Below are 27,245 nucleotides of genomic sequence, written 5' to 3' on the forward strand. Positions count from 1 at the left end.
CTTCTACACATAGGACCAAGCTGCAGTGGTTGGTGGATGTGAAAATTCAGATGTCCACACTGAGTAGAGGCTGGCAATAGAGCGGGAGGTAGAGGAGGCTTTAAGCAATTCGTAGAAGCGAAAGGCCAAATGACCTAAAGCACCATATGTCTGGTAAATCTTAAGTGCAGAAGGCAATTTTTCCCCACCCAGAGCAGAGGCAGGTATGGCATGAAGGGCATTGCGAAGTTGAAGCCAAGCATAAAACTGAGATTTTGGTAATGCATATTGCAGCTGCAATTGCTTTTAGGGGAGAATAACATTGTCCTGGAAGATAGAAGAGAGAAACCAAATACCTCGAGATTGCCACAAAGGCCGTTTGATAGGGTGACCACCAATATGGATCAATGGGTTGCACCATATCGGTGCATAGCAGGATAAATGCCAAGGGCTGGAGTCCGGCACCTGAATCTTATCAAAGGCCAGAAGAGCTCTGTACGTAGCACGCAGGGTAGGATTAAGTGCATGTCTAGGCGAGATTGGTATGTCAGGGAAAAATTTGACAAGATAGGGGTGCAATAAATGTAATTTCAGGGGAAGCCAGTGAGGAATGTCGGAGGAGTAAACATGGGACATAAAATAAATATCCTTGTTGTAATAGAAAGGCCTGGTGATAGGAGTAAAAGTCTGGGAAATTCATTCCTCCTTCTTGGGGAATTTTTTTCAACTTGGACAATGTATGAGGAGTTTTATTATTCCACAAAAACCGGGTAAGTATGCGGTCTACATGAGTATAAAAAAAATCCTTGGCAAAGAAGGCAGGAATCATTGACAGCAGATACGTGATTTTAGGAGCCAATACCATTTTTATAGTGTCTAATCGGCCCAACCAAGAAAGGTAGAGAGGAGACCAACGTAAGGAAGCATCTCGTAATTGTTGTAGGATGCGCGATTCACAACAACTAACGGTGGTGAGAAAATCAGTATAAAAGTAAACACCCAAGTATTTGAGACCCTTGGTAACCTTTTGGACAGGGAAATGGGATAAGTCAGTTAGGGACCCCAGTAAGTTTAAGGATAACATCTCAGTTTTATGCTAGTTAACTTTGTCGCCAGACACAGTCGAATAACCAGAGATTAACTGAAATAAAGAGAGGAGCGAGGAGTCCGGATTGAGTAGAAATAAAACATCATTAGCATATGCTGACAGCTTATAGGTTTCCGCCCCAATAGTAATACCTTCAATAGTGGGTGTTTGTCTAATAGCTAGGAGTAGTGGTTCCAAAGCCAGGTTAAAAAGTAGAGGGGAGAGGGGGCACCCCTGCCTGGTTCCTCTGTTGAGTTGAAAATGTGGAGATATCCTATTATTTATGTAAAGCTATGCAGATGGAGTGCAATACAAAAATTTGATCCAAGAAATAAAAAATCAGGCCAATGCCAAACCACTGGAGATTTGAAATGAGAAAAGGCCACTCTACTCTGTCGAAAGCCTTCTCAGCATCTAGAGAGATGGCTATAACAGGGGACGAAAGAGTGGAAGCATATTTCTGTATTTGTAAAAAAAAAAAAAAAAGACGGGTGTTGGCAATTAAGCGGTTTTTGATGAAACCAGATTGATCAGGATGTACCAGAGATCAAGAAAAGAGAGCCTAGTTGCCAAAATTTTTGCAAAAATGTTGTAGTCTGTGTTCAAAAGGGCCTGTAATTAGACACCAATTTAATATCACAACCTGGCTTTGGGAGCACTACTATACAAGCATCTGAGAAAGCAGTAGGAGTATCAACATGTGAAAGTAGAGAGGAAAAATAATCATGGAGATGGGGAGCAAGGTCTTTTTTGAAAGCTTCAAAGAAATTAGTGGTGAAGCCATTTGGGCCAGGTGCTTTTCTGCAGGAGAGAGAGCTGATAGCTGATTCAATCTCCTTCAGAGTTATTGGAGCATCCAAGGTAGAGGCTTGAGAAGGAGTCAAAGCAGGATGCGAGAGTAGAGAGAGAAACTGACCAATGTCTTCAGAAGAAGCTGTAGATTCCAATTGATATAGATTGTTGTAAAAGTCACGAAAGGACTGAAGGATATCAATATCAGAAGTTAAAGGTTGATTAGTGGAAGACATCACTGTAGCAATACGTTTCCTTTCCGTCCTGTTTTTAAGGTAAGTAGCAAGTAATCTACCACATTTATTATTCTCTGCGTAGTAGAGAGCTTTAGACCGAAAACCGCCAATCTTGACTTGGGAGTTCAGCTGTAAATTGTACTGGTATCTAGCCTTTAACAGGTCTGATAGTGAGGATAGGGGCGGAGAGGCAATATGAGTTTGCTCTAAAGTAGATATCGTATTTTGCAAACGTGATAGAGCAGTGGCTTGAGCACGTTGTGTATGAATAGTATGTCCAATTATTTCCCCTCTGATTGTGGCCTTGAAAGCATCCCATAAAGTTAAGGAGGAAATATCAGGCGTCGCATTATACTGAAAGTAAATCGGCAATCTTGGTGCGAAGGTTGACAATAAAAGATGAGTCACTAACAAGGAGGAGTTGAAATGCCATTGATTATCAATTACCAGAGGAGATGACAATTCAAGTTGAATGGTGACAGCAGCATGATCAGATATTAAAATAGGGCAGATGCTTGCCGATTGTAATGCAGGAAGTAGTGACCTGGAGATGAGAAAAAAAGTCAATCCAGAGTATGAGGAGTGTGGGAAGGAGTAGAAAGTATAATCTTTAGTAGTGGGATGTGATAGCCGCCAAGGATCCGATAAGCTGAAGGAGTCCATTAAATGATGAAGAGTCTTACATGATTTAGAGATACAAGGACGAGCAGGGGTCTTCTTGTCGAGAAATGGATCCAAAGGTTGATTGAAGTCCCTGCCAATAATGTAAGAGGAGGAACCCAGAGACAATAAGTTAGTGAAGACAGACTGAAAAAAGTGAGGATCAGCAGCATTCGGAGTGTAGATATTGAGGAGGGTATATGAGGTCTGTGCTATATCAATCCGAGCTAAAAGCCAATGACCAGTGTTGGCAGCCTGATGAGAGATTTGAGCATCTAAGCGATTATGAAAGAGAATGGCATCCCCTCTTTTCTTCTGTTGAGCAGGAGCATAGAGAACCTGGCTTACCCATTGTTGCTTCAGTTTGGCCGATTCGGTAGCTGAGAGATGTGTCTCCTGAAGTAGGGCGATATCTGCTGAAGAGATTGCAAATAGGTCAAAATCTTCTTCCGCTTAATAGGGTGGGGAAAACCCCCCAACGTTTAAAGAGGTAATAATAATGGAGCGAAACGTAGACGCCATGAGTTGTCACATGGAAATGAGAATGAATGGTGGAGCCTGGTAGGAGTGAAGATATGTGGAAAACGTAGTAATAAAAAGATGTTTGTTAATCCAGCAAACCAAGAAAACCAGAATAAAGCTAAAGCTAGTGGAAAAAAAGAAAAAAAAAAAGGAGCTCACATATTATGGAGGTGAGCAGAGTTGAAAAATGTAGGAAAGCCATCCAAAGCTATTGAAAACAAAAGAGCATCTTGACAGGTCAGAGGCTGCTAGTATCCTCATCTTGCAGCAGACTTAGAAAAAAATGAAAGAAAATCTGTGAACCCACTGGTGAAAAAAAGAGAAAAAAAAATTATGAGTGGGGTGGTGACACCCCGACCCAGCTGTAAACCTCACCTCTGAATTAAAAAAGGTGAAATCAGGTAACCATCTCAGCTGTCTCCACCAGAGACTGTAGAAAGTCCGCCAATTTCTCAGGTTGATGGAAAAATTGAGTCCGGTTCTGATATGTGATTTTTATTTGCGCCGGGTACAGCAAGCCATACTGGGCTCCTATGGCACGCAATTTGGGGCGATGAGCCAAAAAGGCCTTCCGTTTGTCAGCCATGGCCTTAGCAAAATCAGGGACAAAAATAATCGTATGGCCCTGAAATTGGATAGGTGAGTTGCGTTTTGCGGCAGCTAAGATTACAAGGACCTGGGCATATCTTAGAGCTTTAAAAATTAGAAGCCGCAGATATTTCAAGTTTCGAAGAGGCCTAAATGGCATGCAATGGGCCCTTTCGATTTCAAAAGGAAGGTTGAATTTTACCTGCAGGCAGGACAGTATCATTGCGGTTAAGAAAGCAATTCCATCAGAGCCTTCCGCTCCTTCTGGGACGCCAAGTACTCAGAGGTTGTTTCGGCGATTGCGATTAGAAAGCTCTTCCACCTCTCTTTGCAATTGCATTACATCGGTATTAATCCAGGGCAGACATGCAGTTGAAATCAGGAGAGACGAGGTCTGTGATTCCACGTCCTCGAGCCTGCTCTGAAAGTTTGCGATCTATTGAGACATGGTCTGTAAATCGCCTCATATTGCAGTGGTAGCCTCTATATTATGCTGTATCAGGTCCTTGAATTGTTTTAATTCAATGAGCACTAGGTCCGCTGACACCATATTTTTTGCTGCTGAGATTCTCTCAGGGGTCGGCGGGTCCTATTTGACCCAATTTGAGCCTACTGCCGCTGCAAAGGCAGCCTCAATCTTGCCAGCTTTTGGGGAGGACATCTTCTTGAGCAAACAGAAGTTATTTTCAGGAGGTATCGGTCAAAAATGAAGTGGGTTTGCCAAGATGTTAAGCAAAGTCTGGTGGAGCCTCGGGATTAAGCAGCCATCTTAGATGCAGCTCAAGAGCGCCCCCCAGAAAGATGGTATTTCATTTAATTTACATTTGTACTGTTTGAGACAAAGGTGAAACAGCTACCTGGATACCTCTTTTCTACTGGAAGCTGTGTTATAGTTGAAAGTGCCACTTAATGTATGCTCTTTGTCTCCCCATGCGATGCTTTTAGAAGTGGGAAGCAAAGATGCTTCCCTCTATAGAATGCTTGTGTCTAGGCTATGCTCACATCTCACACACTTTGAGGAAGTAAGAGGTAAATATAGACTGTACATTCCAAAGTGTTCTGTTGTTTAAAGGAAAGTCAAATCAGAGAAATAAGTACAGGCTGTATACCCAAATAATCAGAAGTTATACCTAAGCAGCAGTAAGGGTAGATGAGTGGAGAATTGAGATTACAAGACATAGCTGCATAGTGAGCTACATGCATGGCAGTGTCGGGCCGATACAGTAAAAGTCGCAGGCCACTCTCCTGTGCACGCGATTCAGGGGGGAAGAATATGTAAATGAGGGCCTGCGGTAGAAAGAGGCGCTAGGGACACTAGTGCGTCCCTAGCGCCTCTTTTTTGACAGGAGCGTCGGCTGTCAGCGAGTTTGACAGCAGACGCTCAATTTTGCCGGCGTCTGTTCTCAAACCCGCTGACAGCCACGGGTTCAGAAAACGGACGCTGGCATAATTGAGCATCCGTCTTCTGACCCGCAGGCCGATTTAACATTTTTTAAAAAAAAATTTGGGGGGGGGGGCCCTCCGACGTAATATCACTATGATATTAAGTCAGAGGGTGTGCAGAAAAGCAGTTTTTTTCTGCTTTTCTGTACACTTCCCCGGCGCTGGCAGAAATTAACGCCAGCCTTTGGGCGCTATTACCCCTTACTGTATAAGGGGTAAGGCTAGTGCGTCAAACACATGCGTCCAAACACGGGCTAACAGTGTGTAAGTAAGAGAATGATTGCAGTAAGCTGTCCTGAAAGGGGCTTAACTGGGGTGGATATGGACCTTAGTTTTGTTTATTTATCTGATTATTTATTTTTTTAATCAAATTTCTTATTTAAATAAAATCAATTCAATGTACAAAAACATTTAAACATAAAATACAATTTTATAATAATGGCAATATAAATTAACATAAAATAAGATAAAAAAAATTAAACAAAATATTACACACACCAGACTAATAAAACAGACTGAAACAGTACAACTGCAATCAAATAAAAAACTTATGGACTATAAACAAAACAGAGAAGCAAACAAATATATTAAATAACTGAAAAGATCAGAGGAATTAAAACAACAAAGTACAGAGAACCAAAAGTGGTTTTGGGCCGGCGGATAAGAAGTTATTCCCTGTACGTACCAGGATCAGTCCAGACGGTGGGTTATGACCCCCGTCCAGCAGATGAAGTCAGAACAGACTTCGAGGGACGTCACCAACATAAGTCAGTACACCCTCTGCTGGAGCTCAGTATCTTTCTGACTCCAGCAGATGAGAGTTGGGGAACCGGTGCTTCCCCAGGGTGACAGGGCCTTAGGTTTCTTCTCTTTGCCTCTTTTTCTGTCACTTCTTTCTCTGGATCAAGTTTGTTAAAGTTTAAAGTTAAAAAAAAAAAAAAAATTAATTGTCCAATTTATGGGGAGGCGTGGCTAAGGTTTCCTCTTCCTCCCTCGCTGAAGTTTCTTGCTGTAGGCTCTCTCTCTCTCTCCTGGCCGGGGGTAAGTTTTTGCTTTGGTGCAGGTTTTTGTGTGTTTTCTCTCCTACACCTGTCTTCGGAGCGCAGTTCCCCGCGAAAGCCAGTGGTGCCGGCCTCTTCGCGGGCTTGGCTTGTCCCGCGGTCCCGGGACAAAATTTCCCGCGGTTTCGCTGTGTGGAGGGGTCGATTTCCTCACGCTCAGGGACCCCTCCCGCGGGTAGCGCAGGCCGTTTTCGGCCCCCCCCGCGGTAGTTTCGTCACGCTCCCGGGCCCCCCCCCCCCGCCGTGGTCCTTTTGGCCTCTCTACCCGGCGTTTGTGATGCCGCGGCCGGCCCGGTGCTCGGCCTGCGGCGAGCCGGGCTCCCGGATTTCAAGAGAGGGGATCTGTGCGAGGTGTCTCCCCGGGGGGGGGAAGGCACCTCGCAGTCCCTAGACACTTTTCCTTTTTTGTCTTCGGCCCGCGCCGCCCGTGTTGCGGTGGCCACGTCGCCGCCGTTGGCGGGAACGGCGGCCATTTTACATTTGCAGCATGATGCTGCACTGGGATCTACACAGGAGCGGAGGGATTTTCGGGAGGGTTCTCTCCCGAATTTATCCCCGGAGGGGGGGATTGCCAGCCCCGGAGTCCTCAGAAGTCCCTTCTTCGGGCCCCCCTCCCAGCTTCCCACGTTTTTCCCCAGAATTCATTCTCCTCATGCACAACGCGTATTTGCAGGGATTGGGGACCTCCGGGGGCCCTCCCCCGGGTCCCCCACCGACCAAGACCCCCAGGGTCTCCTCGGCTCCGTATGTGGCGCCCCCCGACCTGGTGGGTTCGGTTTCGGGGGCCCCTGGACTGCTCCCTCATCTACGGTCTGCCCCGGGAGGGACGGGAGCGGCTGCGTCATCAGGGGGAACTCCCCCGGAGCCATCGGAACCTGCGCTCTCGGATCTGCCTGCTGAAGGGGACGACCCGCGGGCGCTACGCATCTTCCAGAGGGATGAGCTGAATGATCTGATCCCACAGATCCTCCTGGAACTGGACCTTGATCCGCCACCGGATCCGCCTGCGCCAGTGGCACCTGCGGTCGCTACCTCGTCCAAATCAGGGGACCCGGTCCTCGCCGCTCTTCGCCCTAGACCTCGGGCCTTCCCCATTCACGACTCTTTTCTGCAGCTGCTCACCAGGGAGTGAGACACTCCCGAAGCCTCATTAAAGGTCACGCGGGCCATGGAGAAATTGTACCCGCTTCCTGAAGATTTCTTGGATCTCATTAGAGTCCCTAGGGTGGACTCTGCCGTCTCGGCGGTCACCAAGAGGACGACGATCCCGGTCACGGGCGGTACTGCCCTCCGGGATACCCAAGATCATAAGCTGGAAGTATTCCTGAAGAGAGTTTTTGAGGTTTCCGCCTTGGGAATGCGCGCTGTCATGTATACCTCTCTGACACAGCGAGCCAGCCTTCGGTGGGTACAACTACTGACGTCCCAGTCTTTGCCCCCAGAGGAGGCTGCGCAGGCAGACCGCTTGGAGTCCGCCATAGCCTATGGCGCCGATGCTCTTTATGATCTCTTTCGAGTTCTGGCGCGGTCCATGGTATCGGTGGTGGCGGCTCGACGGCTTCTCTGGCTGCGCAATTGGGCAGCGGATGCCTCATCCAAGTCGAGCTTGGGCTCCTTACCGTTCAGGGGCAAGTTCCTTTTTGGAGATGATTTGGATCAGCTTATCAAGTCCCTGGGGGAAAATGCGGTCCACAGACTCCCCGAAGATCGTCATCGACCTTCCCGGTCCTTTGCGTCCGGTCGGACCAGGGCCAGAGCACAGAGGCGCTATAGGTCTTACAGGCCGTCCGGGCCTCGCACAGGCCCCTCGAGGCCCCAGTCCTGGTCGCGGTACTTTCGTGGGCGTAGGTCCACGCGTGACTGTTCCGGACAGGGTACCACTCCCCCAAAGTCTGCCCAATGATGCCAGATTCACCCACTCCCCCACTCCCAGGATAGGGGGGTCGACTGGCGGACTTCTACGAGGAGTGGGCACGTATATCCGCAGACCAGTGGGTCCTGGACACCATAAGGAATGCCTACGCCTTGGAATTTGTCCGCCCTCCAAGGGCCCGATTTCTCTTCTCCCCCTGTGGCTCAGACCTCAAGAGGATGGCGGTGCAACAAACCCTGGATCGGCTACAGAGCATAGGGGCCATTGCCCCCGTCCCCTTCGGCGAGGTGGGCTTGGGTCACTATTCCATTTACTTCATTGTGCCAAAGAAGGACGGTTCCTTTCGGCCCATCCTCGATCTGAAGGAGGTCAACAAGTCGCTGCGTGTCAGTCAGTTCCGCATGGAGACGCTTCACTCAGTGATTGCGGCCGTACACCAGGGGGAGTTCCTGGCCTCTCTGGACTTGAAAGAAGCCTATCTGCACATTCCCATCCTTCCGGCTCACCGTCGCTTCCTCCGCTTCAAGATTCTGGGCCAACACTTCCAGTTCACGGCTCTCCCGTTCGGATTGGCGACCGCACCGCGGACGTTCACCAAGATCATGGTTGTCATGGCAGCGGCCCTAAGGAAGGAGAGAATACTGGTGCACCCCTATCTGGACGACTGGTTGATCCGGGCGAAGTCCTTCGATCACGGACAAGCCTCGGTGGCCAGGGTTATCCAGGTTCTCCACTCCCTGGGCTGGGTGGTGAACTTCTCCAAAAGCTCCCCGGTACCCTCGCAACGCTTGGACTTTTTGGGAGCCAGCTTCGACACGCATCAGGGCAAGGTGTTCCTGCGCCCGGACAAGGCTCAGTCATTGCAAGAACATGTCTGTCGTTTTTCAGCATTGACGGAGCCCACCTCCTGGAATTATCTTCAGCTGTTGGGGGTGATGGCCTCCACCATCGATATGGTGCCCTGGGCATTTGCGCATCTGCGTCCTCTGCAGGCGGCTCTACTCTCCAGGTGGAAACCGGTGTCTCAGGATTATCAAGTGGTTCTACCTCTCCCACCAACCGCCAGGGCCAGTCTGGATTGGTGGCTGGTTCCGGCGAACCTTGCACGTGGAGTCTCCATCGAGGTACCCAACTGGGTGGTAGTCACAACCGACGCCAGCCTCGTGGGCTGGGGCGCCGTCTGCGATCGAAGTGCCACGCAGGGAACGTGGTCCACGGTAGAAGCAGCGTGGCCGATCAACCGCCTGGAAACCAGGGCGGTACGCCTGGCGCTCCAACATTTCCTTCCACTGGTGCAGAACAGAGAGGTCCGGATTCTCTCAGACAACGTCACCACCGTGGCCTACATCAATCGGCAAGGGGGCACAAGAAGCAAACATGTCTCGCTCGAGTCGACCCCTCTGATGGAATGGGAGGAGCTGCATCTCGCCCGGATCGCGGCCTCACACATCGCCGGGGTGGACAACGTTCAGGCGGACTACCTGAGTCGTCAACAGCTGGACCCCGGAGAATGGTCCCTCTCCGACGAGGCGATGCGGCTACTGATTCGCCACTGGGGCGTGCCACACTTGGATCTGATGGCGACCTTCCTCAACTCCAAGGCACCACGCTTCTTCAGTCGCAGGAGGGAGCGCAGCGCGGAAGGGGTGGATGCCCTATCGCTCCCGTGGCCAGCACACCGTCTGCTCTACGTCTTCCCGCCGTGGCCCTTGGTGGGCAAAATTCTCCGCAGGATAGAAACTCATCAGGGTCCTGTGATTCTTGTCGGCCTTGGTTCGCAGACCTCTTACAGCTGACGGTGGATGGTCCGCTGCGGCTATGTCATCTCCCTCGTCTGCTGCACCAAGGACCGGTATATTTCGAGCAGGCCGAACTCTTCTGTCTTGCGGCATGGCTTTTGAACGGAGACGGCTCCGGCGAAGAGGCTACCCAGAGGCGGTAGTTTCCACTATGTTGCGGGCTCGCAAGTCTTCCACTTCGGTTGCCTACGTCAGAGTTTGGAGGGTTTTCGAGCTCTGGTGCTCTACACGAGGGTCGCAGCCCACGGAGGTGTCGGTCTCATTGATCCTACAATTTCTTCAAGATGGTCTAGACAAGGGTCTTGCATATAATTCTCTTTGGGTCCAGGTGGCAGCCCTCAATTCTCTCGTGCCAGGGAATGGTTCTCTCCTCCTGCACCCGGACATCACGCGTTTTCTCAAGGGTGTCAAACACATACGACCCCCGGTACGGGACCCTTTCCCTTCTTGGAGTCTCAACTTGGTGCTTCGTGCATTGTCAGGGGCGCCTTTCGAACCGTTACGTGGAGCGACTCTCAAGGATCTCACTCTCAAGACGGTCTTCCTTGTGGCCATTTGTTCGGCACGGCGGGTATTGGAGTTACAAGCATTGTCCTGCAGGGAGCCTTATCTCAGATTCACGGATTCGGGAGTCTCCCTCCGCACCATCCCTCCGTTTCTCCCGAAGGTGGTCTCGTCTTTTCACTTGAACCAGACGGTGGAACTTCCGGCCTTCGGGCCTGATGAGTCCCGGACACTTCGGTATTTGGACGTCAAACGCACTTTGCTCCACTATTTGGAGGCCACTAATGACTTCCGGGTCTCCGACCACCTCTTCGTTCTCTGGTCGGGTCCGAAGAAGGGGTGCCAGGCTTCGAAGTCAACGATTGCGAGATGGTTGAAGGAAACTATCTCCGCATCTTATATTGGAGCGGGACGTATCCCGCCCCGCGGCGTGGTAGCTCACTTGACCCGTTCTCAGGCTGCTTCCTGGGCGGAAACTCATTCCGTCTCTTCTCAAGAGATTTGCAGGGCAGCAACGTGGAAGTCGCTGCACACTTTCTCAAGACATTACAGACTACACCTGGCGCCGTCAGTCACTGGACATTTTGGCGACCAGGTACTCCGAGCAGGGCTTTCAGGGGCCCACCCGGTTTAGGGAAGCTTTGGTACATCCCACCGTCTGGACTGATCCTGGTACGTACAGGGAAAAGAAAATTATTCCTTACCTGCTAATTTTCGTTCCTGTAGTACCATGGATCAGTCCAGACGCCCACCACTTTGGGATTTCTGCTTCTGCTCGGGTCCGATTGCTCTACTTCTCTCCTGTGTTTTTCAGTTCGTGTTATCATTGTTCATAGCTCCCTACAAGTTGGGCGCCTTGCCGCTAGTTGGCGGTTTATTGTTCTCTGGTTAATTCATGTGTTAAATGTTTATGTAACTTGATCCAGAATGGTCCTGATCTGTCTGGCTTTGCTATACGTTATACTGAGCTCCAGCAGAGGGTGTACTGACTTATGTTGGTGACGTCCCTCGAAGTCTGTTCTGACTCCATCTGCTGGACGGGGAACATAACCCACCGTCTGGACTGATCCATGGTACTACAGGAACGAAAATTAGCAGGTAAGGAATAATTTTCTTTTGCCTGACATAAATCAGGAAAAATTCTGATAGTGTAACACTAAATGTAAGACAAAGAATTTTAAATTCAGTAAGAGAGGTTATCAGGAGCCATTTAAGTTCCTGCACCAGTGGCGTTAATGTTCAAATTTGCTTACCAAAAATAAGCTTGGTTACATTATTTTGAACTAACTGAATGCAATGTATTGAGTGTGAGGTAAGCCCATGGAAGAGGGCATTACGGTAATCAGGCTTACTGAGAATTAAAACATGAGTTAATATTTTAAGATCAGTAACAGGTTGAAGTTTATAAACAGAGTAAATAGTAAAAAGATCGTTGAATTAAAAAAAGAAATATGTGAAGAAAAAGTCAAAGAAGAATCTAACTTGAGATTTAATGCAGTAACTTTTTTTTTTGACTCAATAATAAATTCCACTATAACTACAGACCAGTAACAAAGTGGATTCTTATGTCTGTAAAACCACATGGCTAAATCTACATAAACTCAAAGTAAATCCCAAGTAGACACTTCAGATAAACCGTTATTAAAATCAGACAGGGATTCTGAATTTTTGGAGTCCAAAGAAGCCAAGATCTGTATATCACTGCATAAAAATAACATTCAAAACAAAGACTCTATATTAATACAGCTAATGGAGAAATATAAACATTAAATGTCGGGAAATAAAATGACCCTTAGGGAACACCACATGCCAGCTGGCAAAGAGGTTTTTGAACCCCAATCCACGATAGGTTCTCTGAAATAAGAATAAAGCAAATCATACAAGTGCTGCATCCCTAATACTGATATCAGTTATACACCTAAGCAAAAGTTGGTGACTGACTCAATTTTGCTGGCATCCGTTTTCCGAACCTGTGGCTGTCAGCGGGTTTGAAAACCAACACCAGTAAAATTAAGAGTCAGTTGTCGGACCCACTGACACCCACTGCTTCTGCTAATAAGGAGGCAATAGGGAAGCGCTAGTGTCCCTAGTGCCTCCTTATTAGCGTGGGCCCTAATTTAAATACAAAATTACATGCCCAGGAGAGCTGGCACTCGCCTCGGAGTGCCAGCTCTCCCGTACGTTTTATTGCATTGGCTTTCTTGTAAATAACCATTTATGCAGGTAATGGAGAAATTCCTTACCTGATAATTTTGTTTTCCTTAGTGTGGACAGATGGACTCAGGACCAGTGGGGTTATGCTCCCCTGCCAGCAGATGGAGATGGAGCAAGCTGATGTCACAGTATACATAACCCTGCAGTGACCCCAGCTTTCCAATATTCTCTTCAAAAGCAACTGTGGACAGACCAGCAAAAAACTATTGACACACTCATTTGGTAGCTGAGGGCGGGAAGCTAAGTCCATCTGTCTACACTAAGAAAAACGAAATTATCAGGTAAGTAATTTTTCCATTTCCTAGCGTGTAGACAGATGGACTCAGGACCAGTGGGATGTACCAAAGCTACTCCCCAACAGGGTGGGAGGCTGCCCGTGGGCCAGTCAACACCGCACGTGCAAAGGCTGCATCCTCCCAGGCCTGCACATCCAGACAATAAAACCTGGAAAAAGTGTGTAAGGAGGACCATGTCGCAGCTCAGCAGATATCGACAGAAGACAACAGACTAACCTCCACCCATGACACTGCCTGAGCCCTAGTGGCATAAGCCCTAATGAGTAGGCAACGGCTTTCCAGCATCCACACACGCGGCTATGACCACCTCCTTAATCTAACGAGCTATGGCAGCCCACAAAGCCAAAGCGTCCTGCTTACTCCCACCATGGAGAACAAACAGGCGATCCGTCTTTCAAAAAGACTCAGAGACCTCCAGATTCTGCATGACAAGATGCTTAATATCCAAGGAGTGCAAAAGGCATATCTCCTCTGCATCACTGACCTTATCCAGGGATGGCAGATGGACTGATTCAAATAAAAGTCCGAGACTACCTTAGGCAAGAAGGATAGAACAGTAGGCAGCAACATCCCCGGAGTCACAAGAAGGAATGGTTCCCAGCAAGACTAGGCCTGCAGCTCAGAAGCCACCAGGAACACAGTCTTCAAAGTCAACAACCGTATGGAAAGGCCGCGCAGTCGTCAGAACTTAAGGCCCGCCAAAAAGTCCAGCACCGAATTAAGACCCACAATAGAACCTCAAGGGAGGCCTAAGAATCTTTACTCCTTTCAAAAAATGGGCCACATCAAGATGAGACATCAAGGAAACACCATTCACCAGGCCTCAACCCACCAGGCTGCCCAGTTCCCCAACCCCACGGGAGCAGGAATGAATGTCGGCACAGTGTGCCATGAATGAAGACCAGAGGAAGTCCTGAAACCCCTCTAATTGTCTCCGATTCAGGTAAAACCTTTTTTTTCCCTTAAACCTTACCTGAGCTCAGCGCTTACTGGCTGTCTCCGGCTGCAGAGTGAGAGGGCATCTGTGTCACCACCACGCTCTGCCTCCTGCACCTCGCTACCTTTCAGGTGAATTAGCATCTAAGACCACCCCAGGAAACACAGCTACTGGACCAAGGCACACCTCTGAGGGACCATAGAAATCGCCTCAGGAATTCTCAACTGGGGGAGGGACCTTTAGGTATCACCAGAGGAGAGCGGGGCTTTCTTTTCCTGAATTTAGAACAAATTTCTCCTTCCAAAAAGTTCAAAGCAATCCCTGTAGGGAGATGCACGTCCAACATCTGCTGGAGATGGAGAATACTGGCAGGCTGAGGTCACTGCAGGGTTATGTATACTGTGACGTCAGCTTGCTCCGTCTCCATCTGTTGGCAGGGGAGCATAAACCCACTTGTCCTGAGTCCATCTGTCTACACGCTAGGAAAAAGGCTTTTGAAAACTGCCCCACCTATCCCTACATAATCAAGATTTATCTTTTAAAAACAATACCAGATCAGTTTCCTTCAGATTTTAATCAAATGAGCAACATGGTCCTAGACTCTACCCACCAATTCCCTTTTCTATTGACTGTTCATCTGTGGATGCAGAATGGGTAAGCTTCCTTCTTACCTCAATTTTTCAGATTCTTTCTTCACAAGCTGCTGTGCCCGCTCTGCCATGATTTCATCACAGATCACATCATAAGGCTTGTCCATTGGGTGCTCTCCCATGATCCATACCCAGACTTCATCATCTGCTCCAAGTTTCCAGTTCACAGATTTCCCATGGGCTACAAAATATAAACTAGTTAACCACTTTTACATCAACATATTCTAGAACTCAAGAGGACAATGACATCTCATAAGCAAACCTACCAATGGGTCTTTTGGATCAGTCCCCAAATGACCAAGTTCATGAGTAGATGATTCTCTAGTCAGACACATATCCAAGTTTAATTTTTAGCACTTTTCAACATGAGGTGCCAAAGCATGATAAAATAGTGATTCAATCTGTCTGAATAACCAATAACATCCTCCAAATAGGAATAGCCTATTAGCAAGAGTATAAGGAAAAGCAGTGGACTGAAAACTAGGGAAAATAGGGTTGAAATCCCAGTTTTTCCACTGGTGCTCCTGTTACCTTTGACAAGTCACTTCATCCTCCACTGCCTCAAGTACAAACTTTGTAAGTCCTCTAGGTATAGGGAAATACCTATTATAAGCAATTTGTAACTTACCTATGAGCTTGAATTTGTAAAGGTAAGTAAATCCAAAATTACCAGCTTAACACAAAGAGGAGAGAAGGCCCAAATATTCTAAGTTACTTTCCCTCAAAAATACTGAAAGCTCATGGAGGTTTTGGTCATTTTCATTGGTTATGTTGTAAAGCACTAGAAAATTCTCATGTGCATGCTTTTCTAAATAGCATTTTCATATTTACTACATCCAATTATTTAAAAATGCAACTGGTTAAGTTCTATGATCTTTTAAGCATACTCACTGTAAAACAAGTTTAAAGCTCTTTTGCTTTAACCATTAGACAGACAATCTATTTAAGGATTTTGTCAGTTATTTGTATATCTCAAAGCTCTCTCCTCCCCAACATTTACACACCAGAAATACCTACAATTTCCTTAGACAGCATGTTAGATGGCATGTGTTTGATGAAATATGTATATGAACATATGAGTTTGTTTATTCACAGCATTTTATTGCTGGTTATTGATTTAGTTATCTAGTTAATGTGCACACAGACAATGAATTTGGGATTAAAAATTTAAAGCCTGAAGTTATGTCAAACAGAAAATATATGAATATCAAAAACTTGATATATGAAAATTGACCAATATAGGCTACATATATTTTATTATAAATTTTAATACACTACCACATGAAAAGATTTTCAAATTTAAGAGAGTTGGGCTGTCCCACAGACTCCGTAGCATTCTCTGCACTGCCATGTGAGCAGCCCCAAGTTTGACCCCATATAGGCTGCTGTGGAGACTGTGTTCACACATCTGCGGTGGGGGCCATTAGTCAATGGCCATTAGTCATGGCCATTGACTAAGGATCAATTATTATAGAAGGGTGAAGGCACAAACAAATCAGGGTTATAAATGACAGATGTAAGTGCATGTCTAATGGTGGTATATCGAGTACAACTACTGTATAATTAGTAACAGCTCTACTTGGTACCACACTTCTAAAGCAAGAAGCCCTACTGGGGTAGACTGGTGACTTCTTTTTAAATAGGATTTTAAAACAAAATGAGAGTGACATTTTGACAGAATTTAACTCGTTCCATTTGGAAAACAATTTGAAACGAAATAGAAAATTTCTCCTCATTTCCTATTTCATTTCTTCCGAATGCCCATCCCTAAATTTTCTCTGCTTGAAACCAGTGCAATCTTAGGGACATTCATCCACATGCAGGGCAGGTCAGCCAGTCATAATCCAGCAAAGGCAAATGTAAACACTGTTCATGTCTGTGTGTGATTGATATTATTTGCCCATGGCTGTAGGACTTGAACCCACCAATCTTTTTCTTTGACACCATGTTCTGGAAGGTTCGTCGTTTTGTCTTTTTATGTAAAGCAAAGCCTAAAGGCTTAATAGCACTGAAAAGTACTGTTGGAGTCAGACAACAACCAATACAAGCCCTGACTATCTTCTGGGGCACAGATATGCAGACATAGGGGAAAAAGCATAGAATTGGTTCAATGGCTTATACCACGCGTCCATGCGAGGTCCCTCTTCAGTCTAGTAATGTAGAGTTACGATGAAAAATAAAAATAAGGGAAACCCAACTCCACAGGGTAGCACTCAGGTTTCATTAGGACTAACATCCTGCTGTCCTTGGAGAATACCTATTAAAGGTAAGCAATTCTGCTTTCTCCAAGGACAAGCAGGATGGTAATCTTCACACTTGGGTTAATCCCTAGCTATAGGTTGCTCCCCAAAACAAAAGGGGACCAACAGACATCAACCAGGTGCCAAAAGGCACAACAACAGTGCTGTTGGTAACAAAGAGGGAAACAGCCTGAACCCAAAGAATGGGCCCTGCGTAGGGAGAACCTACGCAGGGCCCATTCTTTGTGGAGAACCTGCTGGGTTCTCCACTTCGAACAGGTTCCTGAGGATAGACTGGCCAAACCTACTGTCATGTCAGCCATTCTTATTTAGGCAGTAATGGGATGTTAATGTGTGGAGAGAACTCGTCGCAGCCTTGCAGATCACCTCCATGGGAACTGCTTGCAAGTGGGCCACCAATGCTACCATGGCTCTGACAGAATGAGCCTTGACATGACCCTCAAGATACAGTCCTACCTGGGCATAACAGAAGGAGATGCAATCTGCTAGCCAATTGGATAGTGTTTGTTTGGCAATGGTAACGCCCAACCTATTCTTACCAAAAGAAACAAAAGTTGGGTAGACTGTCTATGGGTTTCTGTCCGCTCCAGATAGAAGGCTAAGGATCGCTTGCAGCCCAAACTGTGCAGTTGCTCATTCGCACCACCTTAGGCAGGAACTTAGGGTGTCTATGCAAGACCATTCTATCATGATACAATTTTGTGTAAGGTGGATAAATCACCAAGGCCTGGAGCTCGCTGACTCTGCGTGCTGAAATGACTGCCACCAAAAATATGACCTTTCAGGTCTGGTACTTCAGGTCACAGGTGCACAGCGGCTCAAAAGAAGCTTTCATCAGCTGAGCTAAACCCACATTGAGGTCCCAAGACCCAGTAAGAGGCATTATGGGAGGCTTCAACTATAGGCTGTACAGAGATGGGTGTACCATCTACACTGTGTGTTAAGTGCAAATCGAACTAAGATGGACTCTAATGAAGGCGGTCTTTAAGCCAGCATTTGATAGGGGTAGAAGGTAACAGAGCAGTTTTTGTGTGGGGCAGGAGAATGAATCTAGGGCCTTCTGCTCACACCACATGGAAACCCTCTTCCACTTCAGTCATTAGGACTTACTAGTGGAAGGCTTTCTAGAAGACACTAGGAGCCAAGTCACATCTTCCGAAAGATCAAGCGGCTACAGAATTAACCTCTCAACATCCAGGCTGTGAGTGACAGGGCCTGGAGGCTGGAATGCCGCAGCTGGCCCTGATCCCGCATGATGAGATGTAGGGAAGTCTCCAGACTAAATCGGCCTCTGGATGGACAATTCCTGAAGGAGGAGAAACCAGACCTGTCTCGGCCAATGAGGGGCTACGAGGATCACAGTCCCTCTGTCCTCGTGAAGCTTCAAGAGAGAGTCTTCACCACTAAGGGAATCAGAGGATATGCATACAGATGACTTGTGTCTCAATGGCAGGCTAGGTCATCTGAGGCTGGTTTGCTGTCTCTTCTGTGCAAGGAGCAGAACTGAGATGCCTTCTTGTTGCAGGGAGATGCAAACAGATCTTCGTCTGGACTCCCCCAGAGGAGGAATATTCGATTCGCTACCTCTGGTCCAGGGACCTCTCCTGGGGACTGAAGGCTCTGTGGCTACCATGTTCTCCATCCCAGCCAGGTACATGGCCTTGAGCACCATCCCCTGGGACAGGGCCCATGACCAGTTCTGAACCGCTTCCTGACACAGGAAGTATGATCCTGTGCCTCCCTGATTGATGACATACCACACTGCTAATTGGTTGTTGGTCTGGATCAGGACAACTTTGTTGGACAGCCAATCTCTGAAAGCCCATAGTGTGGACCTGATCGCCTGGAGCTCCAGGAACTTGCTTTGACATAAATGTTCCTGAGCGGACCATAAGCCCTGAGTGCCCAGCCCATCCTCATGAGCTCCCTACCCCAGGGTAGATGCTTCCGTGGTTAACAATTTGAATGTGAAGACTGAAAAGAGATTCCCTGTTCCAGATTGGTATGTACTTGCCACCAGGACAAGGAGTCCTGGAGGGACTGGGTGTCTTGGATGCAATCTTGGAGTCTCTGTGGCTTGCCGCCACTGAGATCTCAGGGTCCATTGGGCTCTGCGCCATGTGGCCCAACAACCTCAACATGTACCAAGCCGATACCTGCTGCCTCTGTTGAACCTTTGCCGCAATGGCCGCCACTGAGATAGCCCTCTAGTGCGGCAGAAAGGCATTGGCCTGAGCCATGTCTAGCAGGGCTCTGATGAAGTCCAATTGAGGTGACAGACTGAGATGGGACTATGGGTAGTTGAAAACGAACCCTCGTGACTTCAACATCTGAATGGTCAAGTGCATGGACTGGTTGCCCTTGCCTGAGATGTGCTCTTGACCACCAATGGTCCAGATAGGGAAAAGCATGCACTCCCAGTCTGCAGAAGTGCACCGCCAAGCATTTTGTGAATATCCGTGGGGTGGATGTGAGCTTGAAAGGCAACACCCAATACTGGAAGTGCTGTTTTCCTACCACAAATCCGAGATATGTCCTGTGACCTGGGAAGATCTCAATATGGGTGTATGCATAGCCAGTCCCCATTTTGCAAAAAGGGGAATCAAGGTGCTCAGGGAAACCATTTTGAACTTTTCTTTTTTTTAGAAATTTGTTCAAGGCCATCAGGTCTAGGATGGGACAAAGTTCTCTTTGGAATCAGGAAATACCTGGAGTAAAATCCTCACCCTCTTCACCATGGTGGAAAGGGCTTGAACACTCTGGCCATTAAGAGGGAGGAGAGCTTCACTAGCAGAATTTCCTGATGCACTACTGGTCCCAAACACATGCATGGAGGGCAAGTTGGTGGGACATCCAATAGATTTAATTGGTACCCCTGTTGGACGATGGACAGAACCCACTGGTCTGAGGTTACACTGACCCACTGTTTCACAAAGATCCGCAGCCTGCCCCCAACCGGAGGGTCCAACACCCTGAGTATGGGTGACTGGCTGATTCTTCCTGTAGCCCAGTCAAAACCCCATCCCCTTGTTTGACTGAGGAGCTGGCTGAGGTTTTGGAGCTCTCTGCTGCCTGGGATGGCCACAAGAGCTCTAATGTTGAGGATGGGATAGAGGAGGCAGAGGACTTTCATTGGCAAAAGAAGAAGGACTTCCTTGGCTCCTGCCTCGATGGCCACCTGGAAGAGGACGATGGGTCCAGAGCACTGGCGGAGGGTATCATGATGGTCCAGAAGTTGGGCCATAGCATCCCTCACCCCATCTCCAAATAGATTCTCTCCTGTACATGGCACATCAGTGAGTCACTCCTGTACCTCCGATTGGAAATCAGAGGTCCGCAGCCATGCCATTCTGCGGGGGCCGATTCCCATTGCAAAGACTCTCGAGAGGGATCGGCAAACTGGCACCAAAACCAGTGGAGACTGTCACAGATTCTGGGCATTGATGGAGGGCTGGCACTCCTCACCATGGGATCGCTTCAGGAGAATCATGGCAAAAGCCGGTACATCACCATGCCCAGCACTGTGCATCAATGAGGACCAGTGCCGATGCTTCTTGGTCTTCCCACGATGCGCAGCCTAGTCTTTCCTTGGTGCCAAGGATGAAGACAATGAACCTGAGGCCCTCGACCCTGAAAAGATCGACAGTTGTTGGTCTCCGGTGCCCCTTATCCACCAGCAACCTCGACAAAACAGACAGTCCCACAGATATCGATGGCAAGGTGTCCATTGGTGTGACTCCAAGGTCCTTAGATGCCGATACAGATGTCGATGGGTCGGACTTCTTCAACCTGAAGAGATGCTCCATCTTGTCAAGCTGAAGCTGATGTCCCTTCAGGGTAATCTACTCACACAAGCGTCAACCCCGGATGTTATGCGATGCTCTCAGGCAGAGGATGCAGACTTCATTCAGATCTGTGATCAACATGGTCTGCGAGCACTGGGGCCATTGGCAAAAACCCAGACGTGGCCATGGCAGAATGAAACAAAAGGGCCAAAGGACGGAATGTGGCAGCAGGGGTCAATGATCAGCAGGCACCAAGGCACCACGGGGGAATCAACCGCGAAAGTTAACTTACCCGAGAGGGACCCAGTGACGGAATAGAGAGAAAAAAAGTTTTCCACTAGGCCAAAAAGCCAAACTTTTTAACAGCTCAATCAACCTTGAGGCTTACAGCTCCGCGGAAAAGTAGAGACTGAAGAGGGACCCCGCATGGACGTGTGGTGTAGGGCATGCTCAGCATAACTAGTTAAAAGTTTTTAGAAACTTTGACATAAGTTTTCCGTAACTGGCTCCATCTGATGATGTTGCCCATGTGTGAGGACTACCATCCTGCTTGTTCTTGGAGAATTGCAATGTTGAAATATTCATGGGTAGGGTTTTTTGCTGTTTGAATGCTGGCAGTTAGGCTATGGGAGGTTTATTATGTAACAGCAGCTTTGCACCTTTACTGAATATTTTCCTTTTTTAAATTAGTTGGGAGATTTTTGCATTTTTGCCCTTTCCCCTCTTTTTGGGATTGGTCAGTGCTCCTCTGTATAGGGTTGAGAACAAGAAACATGTAGTTGGATATAATTTGCTTTTTGGAAAGGAACAGGAGTGTTGGTGGCTCCCTCAAATTTGGGCACCACAGCCAGCTACAGAGTGGTTTGGGATGTCTCTTTCCTTGCCAGTACCTTCACGAACTGTCCTGGTTGGAGAGAATAGAAGATGATGGTTTTTGGACTTTGTGTGGCTATTTTTCCTGACTAGCTCAAAAACAGTAACTCCCTAATTTGAGAGGGCTGGATTTTGGTTCCTGTGTGCTATGCCCAACTAAAGCAGAGTCATTAGGACCAGGATTCTGCATCACCCTCTGTCCAGTGAAACTGAAGTATGTGGATTCCCAGAGTAAGGACTAATTTTTGGAAGAGCTGTTTTGTTGAAAAGGGTTTTTCTTTTTGCTTAGCGGGAGCTATTTTTCCACCATCTCCCTGCCATTTGTGGAGAAGAGAGGTTTTTTTCTTTCCTATCACTGGGCAAGGACTTTGGAAGGAGATTGGACACCGATTCAGAGGCTGAATAGGAATAAAGCACTTGGAGTAATTTTATTTTTTCTTATAATTTTTGTTATTCTTACCTGGATTCTATATTTTAAGTTTCAGATATATATATATAAACTTGGACTGCTGTTTAAAGCAAAAAAATAAAATATATATATTATATATATATATATATATATTTTTTTTTTTTTGCTTTAAACAGCAGTCCACGCAGTCCAAGTTTCTGCCTATTTTCTTCCAACCCAAAAACCAGCCTATTGAAAACTGCTGAGATCTACAAGTGTGAGTACTGTGGGAGAGTGGTCTGAGTGGTGAAAGACTATACAAGGTACCCATCCCCCATGAGCCTAGGACCCCAGAGGCTGCCTTCCTCCCCACCAGTTGGACCCTGGTTTCCCAGTGGCTGACTATTGCAGAAAAATTTGAGAAAATGAGAGGACCAAAACTGTGAGTGTGGCCTTGGGACTGTGTAACCCCTGTATTAGGGACCTTAAAACAAAAGGAGGGAAGAGTAACAAACTATAGCTACACAATGCAGGTTCCACATTTGGAGTCATTTTAAGGAAAAGGATCTTGGTATCATCATTGCTAATATGTTGAAATTTTCTGTTCAATGTGCAGCAGCAGCCAAGAAAGTAAATAGAACGCTAGGGATTATTAGGAAAGGAATAGAGAATAAAACAGAGAATATCATAATGCCTATATATCGCTCCTTGATGCGACCCCCATCTTGAGTATTGTGTGTAGTTCTGATCACAACTCAAAAAAGAGATAGCAGAATTAGAAAAGGTATATAGAAGGGCAACCAAAATATAAAGGGAATTGAACAATTCCCCTATGAAGAAAAGCTAGAGAGGTTAGGACTCTTCAGCTTGGAGAAAAGAGACGGCCGAGAGGAGATATGAGAGAGATCTATAAAATAATGAGTGGAATGGAACGAGTAAACAATCAGTTGTTACGCATTCAAAAAGTACACAGACCAGGGGACACAATTAAGTTACACATTTATGACTAATAAGAATTTTTTTTTTTTTTTACTCAAAGCATAATTAAGCTCTGGAATGCTTTGCCAGAGAATGTAGTATAAGCTTTTCCTGTAGCTGCATTTAAAAATGGTTTATACAAGTTCTTCAAAGAAAAGTCCATAAGCAATTATTAAAGTGGATTGGGGGGAGAAATCCCTGGGATAAGCAGTTTGGAATCTATCTACCCTTTGGGACTCTGCCAGGTACTTGTGACCTGGATTAGACCCTGCTAGAAACAGGATATTGGGATTGATGGACCTTTGGTCTGACCCAGTATGAAAAATCTTATGTTCTTATGTACTTTAGACACTCTTGCCCCTCTCCTTATCCATTTTGTAAGGTGCACCAAACCCTTGCCTTGGCCCCTCCTAGAATTCGCTTCCTACATACTTGTGCCTGTTCTGCAGAACATCTCTGGCTAAAATCCTGTGCCCATACCAACTTCATACATTTCAAATTCATGCTGACCTTCTTCCAGTCTATTGCACCTACTAAGACAGACAACTGTGTCTGACACAAACTCTCTTGCTTCCACATTCAATTCCTTCCTCAAACTTTCTTCGCTTACCATTATCCCCTTTACCCAGACTATGGTGTACGGTTTCCATGATCAGTTTTACAAAATTATTCTAGAATTCTCAACCAGGTCACCTCTACTCACCTCTCCCCTAGCTACCCCTGGTCTCCACCCGCCTTTCCTCCTTTTCTGAAATCACAGTGGAGGAAATTGATCATCTTCTCTCCTCCTCCAAACTCACTATTTGTTAGTCTGATCCCATTCCTGCCCAGTTCCTCAGCTCTAGGTCCCTTGCAGTCATCTTTTATCTGTCACATCCTCAATCTATCACTTTCCATTGCTACTGTTCTCACTGCCTTCAAACATGCTAATGATTACACTATTCCTCAAAAAACCCTCAATACCTACCTCACTAATCATTCCATCTCCTGCCTCCCTTCTGCTTCCAAACTACTTGAATGCGCTGTTCACCAGAACTGTTTATTTTCTTTCATCTCAAGCCATTCTCAATCCACTCCAGGTTTTTTAACCTCTGCATTGTACAGAAACAGCCCTTGCCAAAAAAGTCTCCAGTGATCTTTTTATTGCTAAAACCAATGACCTTTACCAGTCCTCCTTGCCCTATCTGTTCTGGTCTCACTTGGATTTTAGGACTCCAACTTTCTTGGTTCTATTACCTCTTTCATTGCATTTTTGGGTGTCCTCTGGTGGAACCTCCTCTTCTGCTATCCCACTATTAATTGGGTACCTCAGGGTTCTGTCTCAGGCCCTCTTCTGATCTCAGATTTAACTCTCTACACAAGAAATTTTGTCAAAAATCCAATCCCAAATCTCAGCCTGCTCATCTGACATTGCCACCTGGATGTCCTCCCCCCACCTTAAATTCAACATAGTAAAGACAGAGAAACTTATCTTTGCCCACCACCAGCCTACTTCCTCCTCTCTCTGTATCCTTAGGGTCCTCTTCAACTCCTTTCTCTCTCTCTCCTTCTCTACATATACAAAACACTGTTAAATATATCATTTCTTTCTCTCTACCAAAATCTGTCCTTTCCTTTCTGAACACACTACCAGAATTCTTATTCCATCATGTCCAGCTTAGACTACTTCATCCTGTTCCTCAAGGGTCTCCTAGTGAACCTTCTCTCTCCACTTCGGTCTAAATTTCAGCTGTGTAACTTATCTTTCGCTGAAGTCGATACACCCATATAACCCCTCTTGTCACATCACTACATAAGCTCAGTCTCCACATACACTTCAAGCTCCTTTTACCTATATGCATCTTCACTATGCAGCTTCTCACTACCCCTCTCTCTCTCCACCCTTCCTCGTGCACTCCACTCCTCAGGCTAGTCACTCCTATGTATACCCTTCTCCTCTACTACCAATTCCCAATTTGGTGCTTTCCACTGGGCTCCACCATATGTTTAGCAGAGACTGAGTTGGCGCTTCATGTTCCCTCTCGTCTTATTCAAATCCAGTCTAAAAACCCAGCTTTGTAAGGCTGCTTTTAAATCTTAAAACCCTGATTATCCTCCTTACAGCCTTAGTAATGTTTAACTATTTTCTTAAAAAAAGAAAAAATTCCCTAAGTATCTTTTGCCCTATGTTTGATTTGATTAGACTGAAAGCGCTACTGAGTAGGTACAGGCTCTTATATGTTTTTGTATAGCGCTGTGCACACTGAGAAGCACTTTGGATGCTACCTGCCATTTTCTGGATCCTGTGAACAAGATAAACAGTCTGACTTTCTAAAGTCATTGGTCACTTCCAGGTACTTTAAAGAGGCACCTGTGAACATCTATGAATCTCCAATCTCTGCAGTTCCCTATGTATTCCACCTTCCTAAATCCAGGAAGAGAGATGGGCTGATCAAGATGAAATTCCAATACCACCTTGGGTAGAAAGGTGGGTCTGATTGCCACTTTTTCCTTTGAGAAGGATAGGTACAGAGCCCTATAGGACAGTGCTTGCAAATCGGAGATCCTTCTGGCCAAATACAGGGCCACTAACATTGCCATCTTTAGTGTTAGATCTTTCCAGGAAACCTCCCTGATGGGCTCAAAAGAGTTCTGACTAGCATCTTCAATACCAAGTTCAGGTCCCATGGCGGTACTATGACCTTCTGAATCTGTCTCACCTGCTTCACTCCCATGAGAAAGCATACCACATCTGTGTTAGCAACCACAGAGATTCCTCTGCTTGGCCCTCAAACACACAATCACTGCCACTTGCGCACCCTCGATGTGTTACTCGCTAGCCCTTTGTCTAGCCCTTCCTGTAGAAACTACAGAATTGAAGCAATCTCTGCTTTCAACAGGGCCAAACCTCTAGTTTTACACCAGGCTTTGAAAACTGTCCAAATGAGGTTAAATTTGAAGGAGGTGGACTTCTTTCTGACCTTTAGTAGGGTCATACTTACTTTGGCTGCGTACCCTCTTCTGTTAAACTATTTCCTTTCAATAGTGAGGCTGTAAGAGAGAGAATTTTTCTGAATTTGCCATTACTACTGGCCCCTGCTTGAGGAGTGCTGCTATCTCTGAATGATATTGGCTTTGCCTTCTTCAGTCTTATCAGATCTGCGTTCCATGGATATCTTGGCCAGTCTGATCAATACCACCCAGGCCGGGTGTTGAGAAATCTTCCTGATCACCTTGCCTGCCATCAGGAGGGGAAAAACGTAAGACATCTAATTTGCAGACCAGGGTTGGGACAGTGCGTCCACTCCCCTGCATCCCTGTACTTTCCTTTGGCCGAAGAACGGACTGGCTTTTGTTTTCTTTTTTGTTGCCATTAAATCCCACTGTGGGGTATCCCATATACCCGTTATGAACACCTCCTCTGACAGCTCCCATTCTCCTGGGTCTAGCGTCCATTGACTGAGAAAATCCACCTGCAAATTGTCCACTCCTGCTATGTGCACTACAGAGAGATCCAAGAAATGCCTCTCTGCTATCTCCATGGTGAGGCGTGCCTCTCATGCTAGGGCTGCACTCTTTGTGCCCCCCTGCTTGTTCACATAGGCCACTGCTGTGGCATTGTCTGAGTGGACATGGACAGCTTTGTTCCTTAACTAGGATTGAAAATGGCCTAGGACCAACCTGATTGCTCTTAACTCCAATGCATTTGTGGAACCTAGAACCGTTTGGTGTGGCCAGAAACCCCTGAGCAGTTTTGGCCCCGAGTGTGTGCTCCCCACCCCCGATGACTCGTGTCTGTGATTACTGTTGTCCACTGAGGAGATTCCAGAGGGGCACCTCCGGAAAGGTTGTTCGAGCCTAGCCACCACCGCAGACTCTGCCTGCTTCGGTACGACAGTGGCAGACTTTTGTCATAGTGCTGACTTTGTGGCAATCAGTTCTACAATAGATGCACTCTTGCACATGGCACTACCTGGATTACCGCTGCCATTGAGCCCAGGACCTGTAAATATTTCCACACATATGGAATTGGGGTTTAAGACAGGGCCTGCACTTGTTCCTGCAACTTCCCTATCCTTTCTGTTAAATACACTCTCCCTAACTTGGTGTTGAAAAGTACCCCCAAATACACTAGCATCTGAGATGGATGAAACTGGCTCTTTGCCTTGTTCACCATCCAGCCTCAATTCTCCAGGACACGAACTGTTCTCTGTGGCCTGTCGGCCAACCTGCAAGGAGTCTGCTTTTATTAGCCAGTCATCCAGATAAGGGTGCGCTTTGACCCCCTTCCTTACTTAAAGCCACCACTGGTGCCATGGACAGTCCAAAGGGGAGTGCCC

The 27,245-nt window shown here is 46.8% G+C and overlaps 1 protein-coding gene across 5 annotated transcripts in view; it reads right to left on the bottom strand.

The window, feature by feature from the left end:
• The window catches only part of SH2D4A (SH2 domain containing 4A), a 242,009-nt gene that overhangs the window by 154,490 nt on the left and 60,274 nt on the right, over positions 1-27,245 (bottom strand). For all 5 annotated transcript variants that reach the window (XM_029601684.1, XM_029601677.1, XM_029601672.1 and 2 more), the window contains one exon: positions 14,663-14,822. In XM_029601684.1, the coding sequence (XP_029457544.1) occupies positions 14,663-14,822 (160 nt within the window). The remainder of the gene's footprint in view (positions 1-14,662; positions 14,823-27,245) is intronic.

This window comes from Rhinatrema bivittatum, chromosome 1 (assembly GCF_901001135.1).
Source record: "Rhinatrema bivittatum chromosome 1, aRhiBiv1.1, whole genome shotgun sequence".
In the NCBI taxonomy this organism is placed as follows: Eukaryota; Metazoa; Chordata; class Amphibia; order Gymnophiona; family Rhinatrematidae; genus Rhinatrema; species Rhinatrema bivittatum.